Source organism: Rhinopithecus bieti, unplaced genomic scaffold (genome assembly GCF_001698545.2).
Source record: "Rhinopithecus bieti isolate Rb0 unplaced genomic scaffold, ASM169854v2 scaffold_7605, whole genome shotgun sequence".
Classification (NCBI taxonomy): Eukaryota; Metazoa; Chordata; class Mammalia; order Primates; family Cercopithecidae; genus Rhinopithecus; species Rhinopithecus bieti.
In genome coordinates this window covers 242,174-262,804 of record NW_016805506.1, presented here as the reverse complement: position 1 = coordinate 262,804, position 20,631 = coordinate 242,174, and the positions used below count along the sequence as shown (strand labels likewise).

The 20,631-nt window shown below is 43.8% G+C and overlaps 1 protein-coding gene across 1 annotated transcript in view; it reads left to right on the top strand.

The window, feature by feature from the left end:
• Positions 1–20,631, top strand: part of LOC108530051 (astrotactin-2-like) — a 562,148-nt gene that overhangs the window by 328,737 nt on the left and 212,780 nt on the right. The window contains exon 5 of the mRNA XM_017872710.1: positions 2,922–3,029. Within this exon, the coding sequence (XP_017728199.1) occupies positions 2,922–3,029 (108 nt within the window). The remainder of the gene's footprint in view (positions 1–2,921; positions 3,030–20,631) is intronic.

Here is a 20,631-nt window from a genome sequence, read left to right as displayed (position 1 = left end):
CAGATTTCGTTGTTGGAAAAATGGTCTCCCCCTTTGTTGGGTGCCTGTTTACTCTGCTGGTAGTTTCTTTTGCTGTGCAGAAGCTCTTTAGTTTAATTATATCCCATTTGTCAATTTTGGCTTTTGCTGCCGTTGCTTTTGGTGTTTTAGACATGAAGTCCTTACCCATGCCTATGTCCTGAATGGTACTACCTAGATTTTCTTCTAGGGTTTTTATGGTATTAGGTCTAACATTTAAGTCTCTAATCCATCTCGAATTAATCTTCGTATAATGGCAATTTTAAAAGCCCTGTTGGCTTCTGGGGACCTCTGCTCTCTAGTAACTTCCAAATTCTCCATGAGGTCCCTGCCAATTCCATTTCAAAGCAGAGCCTTTAAATGGAGAACTGAATCTGGCAGAATCTGAAGTCTCCTCATGTCTCCAGGCCCTGCTTTTAGTTGCTGGGGATTGGGGGAAGTGTGCACTAAGGCTCTGGGACAGACCTTGCCTGATGACACATTTGGGACAAAGATCAAATGTTGTTGTCCTTGTACTTTCCCACTCGTTAGAACATACCGTCTCAGGGAAGGATGGGTGTGGGGAGGCAGATATTAATCTTTCAATTTTACAGAGCCTGAAACCGAGACGCAGCATCATAAGTGACTAGAAATTTGAGCTTGAGCATTAGTTCTACCTGGTTTCAAAGTCCACCTTCACTCATTATTGGCAAATCATTTTTCTTTTCTTAGCATCACTTGCCTCATCTGTAAAGTAGGCACAATGATGCCTCCCTCCCAAGGGTAGTATGAATTCAGTAGTATGAATGAGATGTTGGGTGCAAAGCTCTGAATGCCGTACTTAGCACCTTGACACTCAAAGGATGATCTGCTCTTTCAGGGTTCACTGGTGAGTGGTTTTAAGGAAAACAATGCCTGTATTACAGAGAGACCAAATTTGGAGTTGGACAGACTAGCCTCAAAGCTTAACTCTCCTAGTCATTTGCTGTGTGACTATGCAAGTAACTTTGCCTAAGCATGTCTTTGCATCTTTGCTTTATTATCTAGTTTGTTAATTACACCACTCTTATGAGTATATCATGATGATGATTGTCTGCAATAATGTCTACAAATCTTCTAGGTACGTAGTAGACTGTGCAACAATGTTGCTAGAAGAATGAATGTGTAATAACCATATTGCAGAAAAAGTGTCTGCAAGTAGAATTTCTGTATACTGAATGCCATTTCAAATACCCTACCTGAGGAAATTACATAATAAATTCTTTCGTGAATTGAATAACATTTCCTTCTAATGTATGTTTTTCTTTTCCTCAGTTGAAATTTTCGAATAGGTAATAGGTTTGCATGGTGCTTGACTGAAAAGATGCAAAGAGTTTGTAGAGAAAAGTAGTCTCCCTCTGTTCCCATCTTTCAGCCACTTAATTCTCCATCCAGGACAACCATTTTTACCAGATTCTTAAGTCTCCTCCCAGAAAGGCTATTACCGTAGATGTCTGAAGCCCCATCAATGAAACAATTTTAAAAACCAAAGTGCTTATTTTCCTGTGCCCATCTACTCACGCCCAGCATCCTCAGAGGCTCTCTCTCCTGGTTATTTCTTCTCTAGAGTAAATAATTTACCAATCCTTTAATCCCTCTCTTTCCATATCCTGTCTTTTTTTTAGCAATTAAAATGCAGAAAGCACAAAGATAAAATAAAAAATACCCATATTTCTCTATTTGGAATTAATTACTATTAGTATTGTGACACAGTTGCTTTTAGCCTTCTTTCTTATCCTTTCTGTAATCTGTCATTCACAGCATATGAATGCATTGCCCTTTTCCCTCCACAGTCCTCTGAGTTTGTCTCCGAAGCACCCTTTGCACTCATCTCCTCCTCCCACCTCACTGCACAGGCCCTCCTGCAAGACCCAGACCTCCATTCACCTGGGTGGTCACCGAGCCTCCTGACTGCTTCCCCTGCCTGGCACCCATCCTGCAGCCTAGATACCACTGGAGTGTTCTTCCTTGTACATACCACGGCTGGTCAATTCATACTTTTGCTCTAGAACCTTCCATGACACCCAAAGTAAATCTCCCTATCCTCCGTTTGGCACCCAAGTCCTCCCCCTATGTGTCTTCCCAGTCATTTCTCCACTTAATGTTGCCTCCGACTGCCCACATGGCCCATTCCTGAGGGTGCTCAAGCTGGTACCTCTGCTGGAACTCCTTTTTCTACCAGTGCAGCCCCATCCATCCTTCAAGACCTGACTTAAATCTTCACTCCTGCATAAAACCTTCTCAGACCGTCTGTGTTGAATTGCACTCCCCCATATTCCTAGCATCTCATTGAATGGTAAACAGAAGCCATGAATTAGTTTGAAGCCTCCTTAGGATTCCATTTGTCCTCCTGACTAGCTTATGATCCCCTGCCTGGCAAAGACTGAGTCCTATTTATTTTTGTATCTCCAGCGTCTTGCTCTGAACCTGGCATATAGTAAGCGCTTAATTGAAATGTGGTTAAAATTAAGTTATCTAGAGTGTTTTCTAGAGTGTTTGCTTATCACCAAAAGCAACAATAGCTATCAGTTATTTAAGATCTACTGCGGACCAGGTATTTTATATATTACATCTCCTTTAATCTTCAAAGCAATCTCACAAGGTGAATAGTTTTATCCCTATTTTAGAAAGACAGAACCCAGGGCTCAGAAAGGTGTGATTTCCCATCAAGGTCACACAGCCCAGAAGCTGCTGAGCCATGCTTGGAGCCAAGATCTGCTTCACTGCAGAGCATGAACTCCTTCCATTCATCACATTGACTCCTGGGTGGCTTGGGATTTACAGAGAAGTCTGGGGTTGGGGTTGCTGATCTCTGGGATGGTTGAGGAATCTCACAAACTTCTGGAGGCCTGGAAGGCTGACTGATAGATTGTGCTTCCTCACAGGGGGAATCAGCTTTGGGAGAGCCAAGGGGACGTCGGGCTCTGAGGCAGACGATGAAACGCAGCTGACGTTCTACACGGAGCAGTACCGCAGTCGCCGCCGCAGCAAAGGTATTAGTGTCCTTGGAAGGTTCCGGAACCAGAGTTTGTAGAAAGAAATCCTGGAAATCAAATTTTGTGTTCCCTAGCAAATCCTAAATCTTCTCTAACCTGATCCCAATCTGGTCAAAACTGAGCTTAGTATCTGCTGCCCTGGCTATACTGGTGACCTTCAGTATATCATTTTCTTGACTTATTCTTTATTTGCTTTCTATCCTACCTTATTCCTCAAAAAATATTGTGGTTTTTTTTTTAGTTTATGCAGATTTTTAAAAATTCAAAACAGGAAATGAAATAACTAATCATATTAATATGAAAATAAGAATAAGGAAAATTATTCAAACCCAGGTTGGGTTGACGCAGAATAATTCCTGCCATACTGTTTTGTAGTTCTTAGAAGAGGCTGGCAATTTAAGTAAGAAATTCCTGGCAGCCAAAGTGTAAAGGGAAACATACTCAGAAATAAAATGTACAGGGTTAATGGGAAAGAATCAAGCATTTGTTCAGGAAATTTTACTTACCAGACCAGAGATAAAGTCCTCTACTTGGTATGTATAAAGAAGATACCATGTGACTTTCTAGACAGTTTCTTCAACAGATAAAATTCAGTATTGGTGCATAATTATTTCTCACAGTGTCACTCAATGTAGGGGAATGGCCAAATGCTGAAGCAGGACTCCACAAAGGTCTGAAACCTGTGGCCAAGATCCATCATTCTCTGATTATTCAACGTGCGCTGAAGGGAAAACAGCATATTTCAGGCAATTGCCTGTGAATGTAATTCCTCATCTTGGATTGTCCGTAAGGACAGGAAAGCAGCTAGTCTGAGACTGCATTCTTGGAATAGACCCTTCTGGGGTGCAAACACTGATTCCATGCCAGTGATAAAGGGCAGATCCATGCATGGGCTCTAACCACCCACTGAAAAGAAGGTCCTGTGACAAAAAACAGGTCCAGGTCATGTGGCAGGGTACCTGGCCCTCCTCTCCTACTGCCACAAAGAAGTGGGCTGAGAAGTAGCTGGGGCAGGGAGAAGGAGGAGGAGGAAGCTTTCTCACAAACCATTCTGCATGCATTCTATCCATGCACAGTGGACATTGCAAGAGTGCAGATTCCCATAGCTTCTGTGTGCTCCTTTTGCTCTTAGGCAAGTTATTTACCTTCCGTATGCCTCAGCTTTTCATCTACAAGTTGGACCTTGTAACTGCCTCATGGGCTGTGGATGAATTTTGGTTAAGCTATGTAAAAAAATTATCATGGTGCCTAGTGTATGCTAAGAGCGAAACAAGTCAGACATTATTAATGTCAGTTCAGTTCTCATTGTTGTTTTTCCTATCTCCTCACCTCTGGCATCTTTCACTGAAAAGCCCCATGTGGGAGGAGTGTTGCCATTGACACGTTACATGGGAAGGGTTTGCAACTTCGGTAGCCACTGGAAAAATGGAATCTTTCTCTCACTCCTTCCCATTCCTCAGCTTTCTCCACTTGATCTTAGCCAGAAAACCAAGAAGCAATCCTCAGCTTCCTGGAATCTGCATTGGAGATTTAGAAGTTGACGATTGATGATTCTTGACTGGTCTTCTCCCTCACACAATCCAGCAGCCAGAATTAGGGCTGGGGAAGTCAATGGGTCCCCTCAGCAGGCCTGGGCTATTTATAGATAATTGGAAAAACATCTATCACTGAGCATGCCCCCCATAAATTGGTGTTCAACTTAGAAAAGCTAAAGCAAGCTACAGGCCCCAAGATGAAAGATTTAACCCAGCGCCTCCTTTCTTTCTCTGTCCTTCCATCCCTTCATTCTTTCCTTCCTCTCTCCCTCCCTTCTTCCCTCCCTCCTTTTCTCCTCTCCTCTCCTCTTCTCTCCCCTTCCCTCCCCTTCCCTCCTTTCTCCCTTGCCTCCCTTCCTCCCTCCCTTTCTTTCTCCCTTTCACACATACCACAAATATTTGTTCTGCACCAACTACATGCCTGCTTCTCTTCTAGGCACTGGGGACACAAACCAAGCAACAATTTAAAATTCTTACTCTTGTGGGGTTTGTATTACATCAAAATACAAATCTATTAGATGGTGATAAATGGTAAGAGAAAAGGAGACAACAAGGAGGGGAATTGAGAGAATATGGAAGGAATTGAATGCTTAGATTCAGTGAGCATAAATTACCCTACCCTTTTTGCAGGATCACAGGGAGAGCATTCTTAATACTGTGTTTGATGTTGTTAGGTTTTTGCTGTTGCTGCCACAGCTGCCACAATTTTTTGTTGTTGAATACAGAGAGTGAATTTGGTTCTGCAACATCTTTGTTCTAGGCAAATGAACTTAGAACCCAATGTCCCAGTCTGCAAGTACCAGAATTCTTCATGAAAGGGCTGTGATCCATTTTTTCTCTTTCATATACTTTGGGCAGGAGTAAGGGTGCCTTCAGCACTCACTGACTTAATGGGAAAAATGCACAGGACAGAGGTGAGCCAAGGGAGGTCCAGGAGCCCTTGGTGATATAAGAGCAACAGAGCGTTTCACGTGTCCATGTGAAGAGATCACTAAACAGGCTTTATGTGAGCAACATGGCTGTTTATTTCACCTGGGTGCAGGCGGGCTGAGTCTGAAAAAGGAGTCAGCAAAGGGTGGTAGAATATCATTAGTTCTTATAGGTTTTGGGATAGGCAGTGGAGTTAAGAACAATGTTTTGGGGGCAGGGAGTGGATCTCACAAATTACATTCTCAAGGGTGGGGAGAATTACAAAGAACCTTCTTAAGGGTGAGGGAGATTACAAAGTACATTGATCAGTTAGAGTGGGGCAGAAACAAATCACAATGGTGGAATGTCATCAGTGAAGGCTATTTTCGCTTCTGTGGATCTTCAGCGGCTTCAGGCCATCTGGATGTATACGTGCAGGTCACTGGGGATACGATGGCTTAGCTTGGGCTCAGAGGCCTGACACAGAGCATAGTACTAAAAGCATGGATTCTGGTGGTGGGTTATGTGGGTTCAAATCCCAGCCCCCCCACTTACTGGCAATGCCATATTAATCATGGAACTTAACATCTCTGTGCATCAATTCCCTAAGTTGTAAAATGAGGATATTAAGATTAAAGCATAGAGAGTTGTTCTAAAGATTAAAATTACTTGATATCTGTGAAGCATTCAGGTGGAAATAGGGAGGGAGAGAAGTTGTGGCAGAGTGAAGTTGCTGAGAAGGATTTACTGTGGGGACAGGAAGGGAGTCTCAGATCTGCTACCAACTCACTGTGTGACCTTAGTAAAGTCTCTTTTGTTATCCAGATCTGTTTTTTAATCTGAAACATGGGAGAGTGGACGGGTGGGAGCCAATTCAATTTGATCTCTGAGATCTCTTCTTACTTGTATGTGAATGGGACATGGTGCATACTTCTGAGAATCTCCTGTTATTGGGATGTACCTGGCTTCCAGCTTCAGCTTCCTTTGCACCCTGTTTACCTCCCCCATGTCCAGTGCCACTCCCCTTTCCTGTTTCTCTCCTTTAGGGTCTAACTGTGACACTAAAATGGTTCTGTTGTCCCCTTTGGCTATTCTGATGGGTTCTTTCTTCCCCACACCCCCAGGCCTGCCTGGACCTGTAACATTGCAGTCCTCTCCTGTTCCTCTGCCATCACCATTTCAGCTCCTCTTTAGCAAAGGCAATGACTCAGCAGTTCCCTGCAGTCTGCCCAGGGGTGTGTGAGCCCGCCCTGCTGTGACACAGAAGGGATGATGAAGTGCAAGGAGGTGAGGGAGGAAAGAGATAAAAGTACCAGGAAAGGCAGTTCCTTGTGCTAGTTGAGAATGGTCATCTAATAGCCTTTGGGACTCCATATGAATTCACTATAACCATTTCAGGTTTATCTGCAAAGTAGGAGCTGAGCTGTGTTTCCCAAATCTCGGGGCATGTGGGCTTTGATAAAGACATGCAACTTTACCATTTTGAAGTACTCAGAAGGAAGTTGAGTCTTTGGGGCCGTCTGTGTGTGACAGAAACAGTGATTTTCAGTCCTGGCTTTGCCACAACGTTTTTGTGTGACCTTGACCAAGTCCCTGCTGATCTCTGAGTCTCACTTTTTCAATCTCTAAGTAGAGATTTCAGAGGAATGCTCAAAAGCAACTCGATCAGCATGGTGAAATTATTCTTAGGGACCCTGCCCTGCAGTTCAGACTGTTTCAGATGTTAGAAGATTTTGGAAGACAAAGTTATTGAACTGAGTGTTTCAGATTATCCCAGCTTTGGGAGAAGAAAGACACGATAAACAGCAGGTAAATATGGGAGGGTTTCCTGAAAGAGTTGAGGCTGGGAAGTTGCCTGAATCTCAGACGTGGCTCTGCCTCTTTTCTTCCATGGGACATGAACCAGTATTCTCAAATTCCCATCTTTAAAATGCAGTCACTGCATCTCCCTCATAGGGTCATTGTGAAGATTAAAATAATGAGTATCTTCTTTATAACTTCAACTTCTGCCAACAAGCCCTCCCCTTCTCCACTGCTGCCATCCTAGTCCCTGCCACCTGCATCCTTTGCTTTAAAACTGCTACGAGTCCTCTCTACGGTCTCCCTTGCTGTGTTCCAGCCTGTTCTCAATCATGTAGCCAGAGTGATCGTCTTTACAAATGTAAATATGGATCATGTTGTTTCCCCTCTTAGAAGCTTTCAATGCTTTCCTTTTGCTTTCAGGATGAAATGGAAACTCCCTACCCCACCTACAATTCTGAGTGGTCTTGCCCTGCCTCTCTCACCAGGGCTCTGTCTGCTCCATCCCTCCCCACCCCACCTCTCCCCAGGACCTCTTCCCCAGCACTCCTGCATCTGTCCTGCCACAGCCTTCACAACATTTGTCTCCTGGAATGCTCTTCCCCGCCATTTGACTCATTCACCTGCCCCCCGTCACGTGAAACCTCCACTTAAATGGCATATTTTCTGCAAAGCTGTCCGTACCTGAGTTAATTTCCGTGTCTCATTCCATACCAGATGCTGTGATGTACCCGCTTTGTAGACTTGGTTGCCACTATAATTTTACATTTACTGATATGCTCCCTGAGTACTATTCGTGTCCTCCACTGAACTGGAAACTTCATGAGGATAGACACATTGTCATCTGTGTCCAGTTTTATCCTCAACACCAAGCACAGGGCGATGGGCTCCTAGTAGGCACTGGGTGAATATTTTCAATGAAAGAATGAATGACGAGTGAATGGATGAAAGAAATACCTGCACAGTGTCTGGCTTATAGTTGTTCAGGATGGAGGCTGCTTTTCTGTCTGCCCCCTCTTGTTTTATCTCGCTTTATGCCTGCTTGCTTGAAAAGGGCCCGCTCTCCTCTTCCCTTCTTTTTCCTGCTCCTGGTAAGCAGAGCTGAGGCCTTATCTTTCCCTATTTTTCCACTTCAAGGACACCAGGAAAGTCATGCCCAGCAGTGACAAGAGGGCCTAAGCATTGGTGGTGAAAAGCGCACTCTGCCTGAGTTCTTTGAGTGGGACTTTTGTGTGTGCCATCTGGGAACGATGTAACCAGGCCAGAAGGCTGCATGGCAGAAAAGGTTACACTGGGGGCTAGCAGTGGGGAGCGGGGCTTGGAGCAGAAGGAGAGAGGAAATGTCTAACAAGTGTTTGTACATAGATCTCTCTCTTAGCATACCCGATGAGAGAAATAAGGACTGGCATTAGATTCAGCCAGACCTGGCTTTGAGTCCTGACCTCACCTTGTCATCACTTCCATGTGTCCCCGGATGGATTTTAACCCGTGGGTGCTTCTCTTTGCATAAAATGGAGCTGTTGACATCTGCCTCACAGAGTCAGCACAGAGTTGATGGTGCCGGGTCTTACCCAAAGATGCTCAAGAAATATCTGTTCTTTCTTCTCACATTTTCTTTCCCTTCAGAACATTCTGAGCTCCAAACTAAATCAGCTCAAATCCCATTTTCAGCAATAGGATCCATTATGAAAGAGATTTGAGGTATAGTCTGGAAGTACTTTGTCTTTCCTAAGCTTTAGTGTCTTCGTAAGGAGAATGGGACTATTTTGGAGGGGTGTCTGGTACATCCGGGTAGAACCTCATCCCAAAGCACAGAACTGTAGCCATCAATATGGATAGTGGAAGGAAGGAGAAAAGAGGCAAAGAGATTGAGAAACAGAGGAAGAGAGACCAAGATATGTATGTCTGGTGGGATTTCCTAAATAAGGGGTCAGCAACGTTTTTTGTAAGTGGCCAATTAGTAAACATTTCAGCTTCACAGGCCTTCCAGTCCCTGTTGGACCTACTGAATTTTGTTGTTGGTCTGTGAAACCTGCCATAGGCAACACATAGATGAATGGACATAAATATTTTCTAATAAACGTTATTTTTAAAAACAAGTGCCAGTTCAAATTTCACCCATGAACCTTAGCTGACTCCTGCCTTAAACCATTGATATGTTACCTTCACCTGTATGTCTGGTCCAGGAAGCATGCATACAATTTCACCATGCTCTGTGAAAATCAGTCTAACCTCATATCATATATGATCGTTCTGTCTAAAAGAGTATTTGTTGCCCATCAATCGTATATATATAGATATGATGGAATACTACTCAGCCATAAAAGGAATGAATTAANAATATTTTCTAATAAACGTTATTTTTAAAAACAAGTGCCAGTTCAAATTTCACCCATGAACCTTAGCTGACTCCTGCCTTAAACCATTGATATGTTACCTTCACCTGTATGTCTGGTCCAGGAAGCATGCATACAATTTCACCATGCTCTGTGAAAATCAGTCTAACCTCATATCATATATGATCGTTCTGTCTAAAAGAGTATTTGTTGCCCATCAATCGTATATATATAGATATGATGGAATACTACTCAGCCATAAAAAGGAATGAATTAACAGCATTTGCAGCAATCTGGATGAGATTGGAGACTATTATTCTAAGTGAAGTATCACAGGAATGGAAAACCAAACATCGTATGTTCTCACTGATATGTGGGAGCTAAGCTATGGGGATGCAAAGGCATAAGAAGGATACAATGGACTTTGGGGACTTGAGGGGAAGGGTGGGAGGTGGGCAAGGGATAAAAGACTACAAATAGGGTACAGTGTATACTGCTCAGGTGATGGATGAACCAAAATCTCGGAAATCACCACTAAAGAACTTACTCATGTAACCAAATACCACCTGTACCCCAATAACCTATGGAAAAAATAAATAAAAATAAAGAATGGAAGAAAAACACAAACAAAATATAAATAAAAGAGTCTATTTGTCATGCAAGGCAGTCTATGTTTGATCAAGTAAATAACCCTACAGTATATCATTGTTTTAAGTGTTCCAATTCTGATGACATTTTACAGTATTAAGTAATAAACTAGCTAATGTAATAGGTTGCTACTGGGAAGAATTTAACATCTATTCATCGGAGATGGTACTCCATAGAGCAAAGAATGTTGCACTCAGAGTCGGGAGATGTGTGCTCCAGTCCATACCTCACCATTAACTAGCTTAGTGACCTTGGCAAGCCTGTGCTCCCTTGGGGCCTCAACTTTCCTATTGTCATACAAGGATATTTACATCATATGTCATCAAGGCTGATCCCCATTGTAGTTTGGCCTGTATTTGTGGAATAAGCGACCCTACTAACTGTGCTGCTGGGCAGTGAGAAAATGGACCTCAGCACCCAACCTCACAGTGGTTACAATCTCTAGAGGCAAAGAGTGTCCAAGCTCACACAGGGCAGCATTGCAAATCAGGATAAGCTAGTGTACAGCTGAAGGTCCAGATGAGAAGTTCAGGTGGTTTGCCCAGCCCCGGAGCACAATGCTGAGGAGGAGACAGAGCTGTTATAGCTGCCGGATCATTTCAGCAGTGCAAGCACCCAGCATGAGCCTCCCAGCCCAGCTCTGTGCTGTGTGAGTTTGGGTGCATCTCTCTCCCTCTCTGGACCTCGCTTTTCTCATCTACAGGTTGCTCAGCCCGTTATAGAAATCCAGGTTTTCTGATCCCCAATCTCACATACTTTCCTCTAAGCTTTGCTGCTTAGTTCTCCAGCAGAGTGAACCAGAATGCTACTGGTTGTCTTATTTCTTTGTTTTAGTTGCTTGTTTTAATTTGACAATTCCTAAGCTGGGATTTTCTATAAATAAGAACCACTCAATCCATAAGCAAAACTTTGTGCTAAGGTATATGGATGTATGACTTTTCTTTATCATTCTCCCCTCCTCCCCCCTCCACACACATACAGTTTAATCCTGTTTTTGAGGAAAAGGATAGGTGAGGAAAAGTTCAAGCCATATCTGCAGAGGAGGCCTTTGGGAACTGAAGCCTCCTGTTATGAAATATAAGCCATGAGTCCCAAAATGGATCAGAGACTCCAGGAAATGAAAATGGGATGAAGTGAAAGCCGAGCGTCTGCGGAAGAGTACCTGCCAAGGTGTGAGGGCGGATGGTACATGGTACGCTGGGGAAGGAGGTGGAGGAGAGATGCCAGAACTGAGTAGAGACCAAGTTCATGTGCAGGAATGATGGAAAATGAGGCTGGAGAAAGAGGCAGCAGCTATGCCTTGACCACCGACCAAGGGCTTACCTCATCCCTTTATTCCGTCCCTTCTCATCAGACAACAACATTCTTTTTCACTCTAAGGGTAATCCATTCAATCTTCCATTTTATGCACATAGAAACCAAGGCTCAGAGAAGGGAAGCATTTTCCTCAAGGTTAAAAATGTCATCTCTTCAAATGACAAATCAAATGGGGCAAAATGTTAACAACAGGTGAAGCTAGACCAAAGATAGATGGACATTCTTTGTACTCTTCGTATCTTTGCAACTTTGGCAGGTTGAAATTATTTGCACTAATACACCCAGAAAATAGTAGGGCTTCTAGGTTGAACATAGGCATTGGCATCAGTAGACATGGGTTCAGATTTTTGCTCTGCCATTTCCTAGCGTTGCAGAACCTAAGGCAAGACACATTTGTTCTCGGAGCTCAGTTTCTCTTGGGTAAAGGAGGATAAGTGTAGTAGTTGTCTTTCTCTTCTCCCTTGGGCTTGTTATGAGGATTAAATGAGATAACATCAGCTGAGGAAATACTTAGCCAAGTGCACCCACCATGTGATTGTTTCATTGCTAGTCAGTTACAGCACATCAGTGCCTGAGCCACACAATCTCCAGGTCCTCTTTCTAATGTACTGGCTTGCAAATTAATCTTCCTTATAGAAAAACAATAGTGGCCAGGCACAGTGGCTCACTCTCTAATCTCAGTACTTTGGGAGGCCAAGGTGGGTGGATTACTTAAGTGTGGGAGTTCCAGACCAGCCTGGGCAACATGGCAAAAACCCGTCTCTACAAAAAAAATTAGCCAGATGTAGTGGCATGAGCCTTTAATTCCAGCTACTTGGGAGGCTGAGGCTGGAGGATTGCTTGAGCTCTGGAGGTCAAGGCTGCAGTGAGCCATGACTGCACCTCTGCACTGAAGACTGGGCATCAGAGTGAGACCCTGTCTCAAAACAAAACAAAAGAAAAAAAAAAAAAGAAAAGAAACGAAAAAGAAAAAAAACAATAAACATTTTTGTTGAAAATGTGAATTTTAGGCCAGGCATGGTGGCTCAAGCCTGTAATCCCAGCACTTTGAGAGGCTGAGACGGGCGGATCACGAGGTCAGGAGTTCGAGACCATCCTGGCTAACACGGTGAAACCCCGTCTCTACTAAAAATACAAAAAACTAGCCAGGCGAGGTGGCGGGCGCCTATAGTCCCAGCTACTCCGGAGGCTGAGGCAGAAGAATGGCGGGAACCCGGGAGGCGGAGCTTGCAGAGAGCTGAGATCCGGCCACTGCACTCCAGCCCGGGCGACAGAGCAAGACTCCGTCTCAAAAAAAAAAAAACAAAAAACGAAAATGTGAATTTTGTAGGCCTAGCCCCTTCAGGACATTGTGATGCAGCTTTTCACTTCACTATCCTCTGCTTCTTGCCTAAAGGTAGCCTTGCTCATGGGCAGATCTACTGGCTGCCCTCTGCCAACCTACAGAGCATACCCCCAGGACCTGCTACTCAGAACACAGTAAACACTGAAGACAGATCAATCAGTATTCTATCAGCCTCTACATCATTGCAGCCAGAGTAACCTGGAAGAGAAGGCTAGGCTTTAAGGAGAGTTAACGTGTCCAAGATATGGGGCAGATCAGCCTGCTACTCCCTACCCTGCAGGGATTCCCACTGAGCACAACATGACTAGAGGCTCGAGAAAAAGGATTAGCTAGAGGACCCACAGGTGAATGCATCACTGCCTTCATGGGGTGGGTTTACAGGGCCTGGATATGGGTACAGGGAAAGCAGTGGGAAGTTAAGACAGGGTGGAAAGCCAGGGGAGAGAGTGCTGGGTGAGGGACAGGAGGAAGAAGAGCCACGCAAGAGAATCTCGTGAAATCACTGGAAGTCCTAAGACTTGAGTGTTTTGTTTTGTTTTTGTTTGTTTGTTTGTTTTTGACATGGAGTTTTGCTCTTGTTGCCCAAGCAGGCGTGCAATGGCACCATCTCGGCTCACTGCAACCTCCGCCTCCCGGGTTCAAGTGATTCTCCTGCCTCAGCCTCCCGAGTAGCTGGGACTACAGGTGCATGCCACCACGGCCAGCTAATTTTTTGTATTTTTAGCAGAGATGGGGTTTCACCGTGTTAGCCAGGGTGGTCTCAATTTCATGACCTCGTGGTCTGCCTGCCTCAGCTTCCCAAAGTGCTGGGATTACAGACATGAGCCACCGCACTCAGCCAAGACGTGAGCTTTAATCCTAGGTTTCTCTTATTTGGTTAGGAGGCTTTGAGCAAGGCTTTGGGCCTCAGTTTCCTGTCTGTAGACCAGCCAGGTAGAATTTGACCATCTCTGAGTTCACAATAAAACCATTTTAGGGCCCATAATAGAAACGGGTTCAACAAGAAGGGAGATAGAGGAAAAGAACAGAAGAAACTGTATTAGTTTTATTGAATTCTCTCTATGCTGTTCTGTCTTCTCTAAATGCATCATTTCATATTATTCTAAACAATACCAGGAGAAGGGATTATTTTTCTCTCCATTTTGCAGATGAAGAAACTTAAGAATTGGGAGGGTTCACTTTCCTGAGGCTGTCATGAGTTAAGGGAAGCTTGAATTTGTATTTAAGCTATTTGTTTTCAAAATGTGGTCGGGCCATTATAAGGATGAATGAGATAAATCATGTAAAGTGCATACGACAGTGCCTGACACAAGGTACCTACTCAAAAAGAGACAGGAAGAGGATACCCATATCTGTGTATTCCCCATATCCTGTGATACAGGAAACCTGATCATATCCCAGAGAACTTCCTGGTATCAGCTCTGTAACCCCCAGGATGGTGGGGAAAGGTAGCCTGGGAGGGGCTGGGATCAGAAATAGTGGTGGGCAGAACCAGCTCAGGCGCTGAAAAGTTAGTTCAGTATGGAGGACAAAAGGCAGCATCCGTGGGACTGGCCCTCCTGGGGCACCACCAACAGAGGGGGCCTGGTATTTGGTCAGGCAGGAAAACATACGACAAGGATGACTTCCAGTGCTGTACAGGGACCAGCCTATCCCTGTTTGTTGAGAGCCTATTGTGCTCATCTCTTCCCAACTCTGCTGTGAGTGATGCCACTTTGGGAGCTTGTAATCAGCCATAGGAGAAAGATTCGTACTATGGAAACTGGAAAATACTTAAAATATTTCAAAAGAGCTGCCTACTGTTGCTCAGAGAGCCCATTGTTAAACAATTGCCAGCACACCACTGGGGAGAACTGTCGGTAAGAAGTAAGAACTTAGCCACAGGCTAGGATTCAAAGACCATTTTCTAGAAATAGTCTAAGCAATCCAGAATCTTCCCCGAGGATGATGCACTAGATGATGAAGGGTTTTGGGGGGCGTGGAGGCCAGGCTCAGAGCAAACTACAATATCCAAGGCCCGAGGAAGAGGATTCCTTTTGAGAAACAGAAGACAATAAGGTCAGCTGGAGAAGCTGAATATTTAGGGCCCGCATAGGAGGCTGGGCACTCTGGTGCTTCCTACTTGAGAGAATCATGAGTTCTAGGACCTAAATCAGGGCAGGTGGCCTCAGCTGTGTGGGAAGAAGAGCTGTCAGGGCTGCGTAGTTCTTTAGCCTAAATGAATCTCATAATCACTTTTTAAAATGCCAATTCCAAGAATCAACCCATTTAATGGGACTGTCTGGCTAAAAGTCTTAATATAAGTATGAAATCCTTTTCAGATTCTAATTATTTAATATCAGCCAGCATTGAGAACCACCGCTCTTGAGCTTCCTTGATACATCAGCCAGCAGCACATTCCATTTCCTGTCCTGGCTTTGGGCCCCTGTGGAGTGTATCCCCCCATTTCCCAAGCCTGGAACTTGGATAATTATAAGGAGAATAACTATTTATAGCAACCATGTACTTAGGGTCACTTTTGTGTCAGGCCTATTGCACATTCATTAATCTTCCTAACAATAAGTTGCATAGCTGTGGCTTGAATTGGGTTTCGGTTGACGCGAAAGACTGTTCATGGTCACAATCCCCCAGAACTGTCGCCTAGGAGAACCTTGTAGGTTTTTGCTCATTTTGCTTACCATAACTCTTGCCCAAATGTTTAACTGTTGGTGATTTGTAGGAGTGGACTCCTTCCTCCAGAATGTTCTGGTAGTTCATACAGGCTTTCTGGAGAGAGAAACTCTCATGGACAGAGAAACTGGGAGTTTGGATTCCCTTTACTTGTAAGCACAGTAAAATGCAGTAAAGTACAGAAGCCTAGCTTTGATCTACGTCTGCATTTGGCCCTATTTAACGACATTAGAGAAGAGAAAATTATGTATTCAGAAATTGTTATGGGCTTAAAAAGCTCCTGTCTCTCTTCTCTCCCTTCCTTCAAACCTAAAGAAAGTAGACATTGGCTCCCCCCCCCCCCCCCCCCCCCCCTTAAAGATCCCTTCTGGACTACTTGTACCCAAACCCACAGAAACATCGAGCAGTCTTGGCAAATGAGGGTTCCTTGAATGCAGAAAGAAAGCCAGCTAACTACAAAAACATCCTCCTCCAGCCCATGATGGTCCCTGAAATATTGTTTAAATTGTTCTCTGTACTCCTCTTCCTGTGCAATGCCAGCCAGCTCAGCACCTGATAGCCCGCCATCGAAGGGAGGGAGATGGCTGTCAGGAATCAAATGGGAGACCAAAGGCGATAAAGCAAACATGTCGTTTTAGTTGCTTACACTAGCGAGTCTCTCTTGCTTTCTTGTTTTTCAACTAGGCTCAGCAGGATTCCCCCACCCGCCTCTCCTTAGAATGAGAGACTGTGACTCTTTGCTTTCCGCCCCAAGTAAGAACATGCTGTCATCCCCTTTCTTCCCAATCCTGTGAGACGGCTAGGGTTGTCCTACCCTGAAAAACTCTTTTCCAGATAAAGAGACCACGCCACTGGTCATGGGCACCCTCTGTATGTCACCAGCTGTGTGAGATGCTTACGTGCATAACTTTATTTAATCCTGACTCTCAGTTTGGGAGATTTTGGGCAAGTGAATGTACCTTCCCAGGCCTGGATTTCCTCCTCTCAAAATGGAAATGATAATCCTATCTCACAGGGTTTTTGTCATGGTTAAATAGTGTCATGTGTTATTGAAATATAAGGTATGTGAAGAAAGACAGTAAGAAAAAGTCTGGGAAGGATAAATTCAGCCAGATTGAGAAAGGCTTTGAATGCCAAGTTCATTCATTTTTTTTCATTTGCATAATCAACTAATGTTTACTAAATACCTAATTCTGCTGAGACTTTTTGCTAAAGACAAGGAATATGGTGGGAAATAGACCAACAGGGTGGATTTCCTTATAAATTTTCTAGTCATGCCAGAGGAAAAAGGGAAGGGAGAGTGTATTTCATAAATAGACTCATGAATGAATGTATTATTCCAAACTGTAAGGACTGCCTCTGATGAAAAGAAAAGAGGAACTAATGTAATCAGGAGACTTATGAACTGTACCTTTGAGAAGCCAATACTACAGCTTATACCTGAAAGATGGATGGGAGGTGGCCAAGCTCTGAAAAATGGCATGTCCATGTGAGCAGGAAAGAGCCTGCACTTGAACCTCCATGAAATGGCAAGTCTAGGAAGGGTGTTTTTTGTGTGCTTTGTTTTGTTTTTTGAGACAGGTCTCACTCTGTCACCCAGGGTAGAGTGCAGTGCAACCTCTTGCAGTGCAACCTCAGCTCACTGCAACCTCAGCTCATTGCAACCTCTGCCTCTCAGGTTCAAGTGATTCTCGTGCCTCAGCCTCCCGAGTAGCTGGGACCACAGGCATGCACCACCACACCTGGCTAATTTTTTGTATTTTTAGTAGAGATGGGGTTTCACCATGTTGGCCAGGCTGATCTTGAATTCTTGACCTCAGGTAATCTGCCTGCCTCGGCCGGGAAGGGATTTACTGTTGAAGGAAGGGATATATTATTTCATTTATGTTTTAGGAAGATCACACTTTCTACAGAAGAGGAAGATCTAGAAGGGAGTGAGACTGAAAGTAGGGAGACTAGTTAGGAGGCTATTGGGGTAGAATGGGAGCACTCTGGGTGAGCATGGGAAGGTTTGGATACAGGAACATGTTAAAAATACAGTTAGAGGAACCCAGTGACTGACTGGCTCCAAGAAGGTGCACCTCTGAAGATTGCTGAAAATGAGCATTGGTTTCCAGGATAGGGACTGGGAGAATCACACAGCCAGGCAAGGAGGAGGGGTAGGCGTTCAGGAGAGAAAGAGACTAACTGGATTTTGGAGCTGCTGCCTTTGAGGTGCCTGTGAGCCATCCAGATGGGGACATTTGCCAACCAGATCTGAGCTCAGGATTGTTCTAGTTGAGGGGAGAGTGTGAGTGTCAGCACTCTGTGATCATGTATTAGTTTTCTATGAGTAACCCATTGACAGAAACATAGTAGCTTCGAAGAACATGCATTTATTAACTCCCAGTTTTGTAGGTGAAAGTCCAGTCATGGCATAACTGGGTTCTTTACTCAAGATCATGTAAGAGGCTGAAGTCAAGGGGTCAGTGGACTGCCATTGCAACTGACATGCAGAATCCTCTTCCAAACCTATGTGGTTTTTGGCAGAATTCATTTCCTTGTAGCTGTATGGGTGATTTGCCTGTTTTCCTGCCAGCTGTCAGCAGGGACCACTCTCGGATCTTAGAGGCCACTCTGAAGCCCTTGCCACATGCCTCCCCTGTAGGTGGTTCCCAACATGCTTATTCAAGGCCAGCAGGAGATCATCACACTTTGACTCTCCTCCTTCAAGGCCCTATTCTCTTTTAAGGGCTCACTTAATTCAGCCAGGCCTACCCAAGATGAACTTCTTTCTGATGAACTCAGTGTCAACTTATTTGAGAGCTTTAGTGAATTTGAAAAATCCTTTCACCTTTGCCATATAATGTAACCTAAGTATGGAGTGATAGCCTATTATAGTCACAGTGGCACCCACATTAAGGGGAATATACAGAGAGTGTGCAGGGGGTGGGAATATTGGAGGCTATTTTAAAATTCCACCTCCTACATGGAGGTAAATAAAGGCATGACAGTAGGAAACTATGGTAGGAGAGGGTGTAGACTGGAAGGTGAAGCGGGGGGGGGGGGGGGCTGAGAATGTGTTTCTTATTCATGGATTCTGGGTAGAAAATGTCCTTCCCTCAACATCTTTGGTGCACATAAAACTAGTGCTCCACGTGAAGAAAACAAATGCCACAGCCCAGGGGCATTTGTCATGAGAACAGCTGAGAGATCACAGGACAAGTGGATTCAGGGGAGATTTGTAACTAACAATGCAGGGCGCTCAGCATACATAACAATGTGCAGTACCCCAAGTCACTCAGTCAAACCCATTCTGTGTTTCACGGGCAAAGGACTTTTCTTCCACGGCTCCCATTGGGCAAATTTGCCATCTGCCTTTTCTAATTGGAGTAGATTTTAGAAAAAGTGGCCTCTACTCTGGTTCAGGAGATGAAATGCTGGAGAGCTTTGGGGAAGTCCCCTTGGCTCTCTATCCATTACATTTGGGTGTGATGTTTGAATAAATTGCATCAGAGGCCTCTTAAAGCTCTGAAATTGTATGCTTTTATTTGTTTAATACACATTGTAGATTCTAGGAACAGTGTGGTTCTCTAGGGTGTCAGGGGTTAGCAAGGCATGGCTCCAGCCCTTAGGAAGCTCCTTCCTAGGCTTCTGTCTGTGGAAGAAGTCAAGACCACTGACCCCTAAGCTCATCTCTTTACTCTAAGGATATCTGTGGACCTGAGCTGTTTCAACCTTATTGATGGTGATATGCTCATTGTTTTTACCTTTTCTTCAACCAATGTAAAATAGTGTATAATTCTACTAAAGGGACATAGAAAAATAGAAATAAATGAAAGCCTTCGAGAGCTCATTTCATTTTTTCCCCATCCTCATTTCCTGCACACTATTTCTTATCCTTGCAACCATAATCTTCACACACATTTACACCTGTTTTTTTTCACTCAATATTATATTGCCATATTTTTTCTGTGACACCGTACATTTTTCTTGAAGCACTAAACCTAAATATAGTCATTATAGCATAATCTGTAATATTAAAAAATTAGAATGAGCCCAAATGTCCAGCAATAGAAGGATGGCTAAGTAAATGATGATGCATCCACTTGAGAGAATATTATACAGCCAGATAAGTGTGAATGAAGCGTGAGTTTTTGAAGAAGGGTAGAATTTACTAACCACAATAATTACTTTTAAGGACAAACAAATCAACTCATTTAAAAAGAAATATGTAGGTGAATCACAATATTATATATTATGCATGTATTTACCCTTCTGTTTATTATTTATACTCTGCCTGTTCCTGAAAGGGATTTGAGGTGGGTGGATTTGCTGGAGGTAGTTTAATGTGCAGTGTTTACTTTGTGGTTTTCGGAGCCAGACACACATAGTTATGTGTCCTGGCAGTGTGAACCTTGGGAGATCACGCTAACCAACCCACGATTTTCTCAGCTGTGTAATGGCCATTCTTGTAGCTCCTTCTTCTAAGAGTGGTTTTAAGATCGTAATGAAATAATAAAAGCAACAAACTTAGCACAGGTCCTGGAGAAGACAGTCAAGTGATGAACAACTGGTAGCCTTAGATCCGACTACTTTAACTTATATAGGAGAAAACTGTGGTTCTATAACTAGGGTAGCTGCTCTCAATTGTCTGTTATAAAATTAGATTGACCTGAAATCTTGAAAAACAGTGTTCATCCCTTTTATATTTATTCAAGCCATCATGTATCTGGTCTTGGAATCCCTGGAGGAATGAATATATCTCCCTTTTACTTAATGGTGAAAAACAAAAGAGAAAGAAAAATCAGAAGTAAATATCCTTTTCTCTGTCCTTGAAGCATGATGTTGTGAGTAAAGGGCTATTTTCCCTTATGTCATGGTTCCCAACCCTATCTGCATAGTAAACACACTTAGGTTTAAATAACAAATAACCTAACTTTGGACCTTAGTCTAGAGTTTGATTTAATAGGTTTAGGTGGAGTCTGGGCATGCTGGTCTGCCCGTCTCTCTCTCTCTCTCTCTCTCTCTCTCTCTCTCTCTCTCTCTCTCTCTCTCTC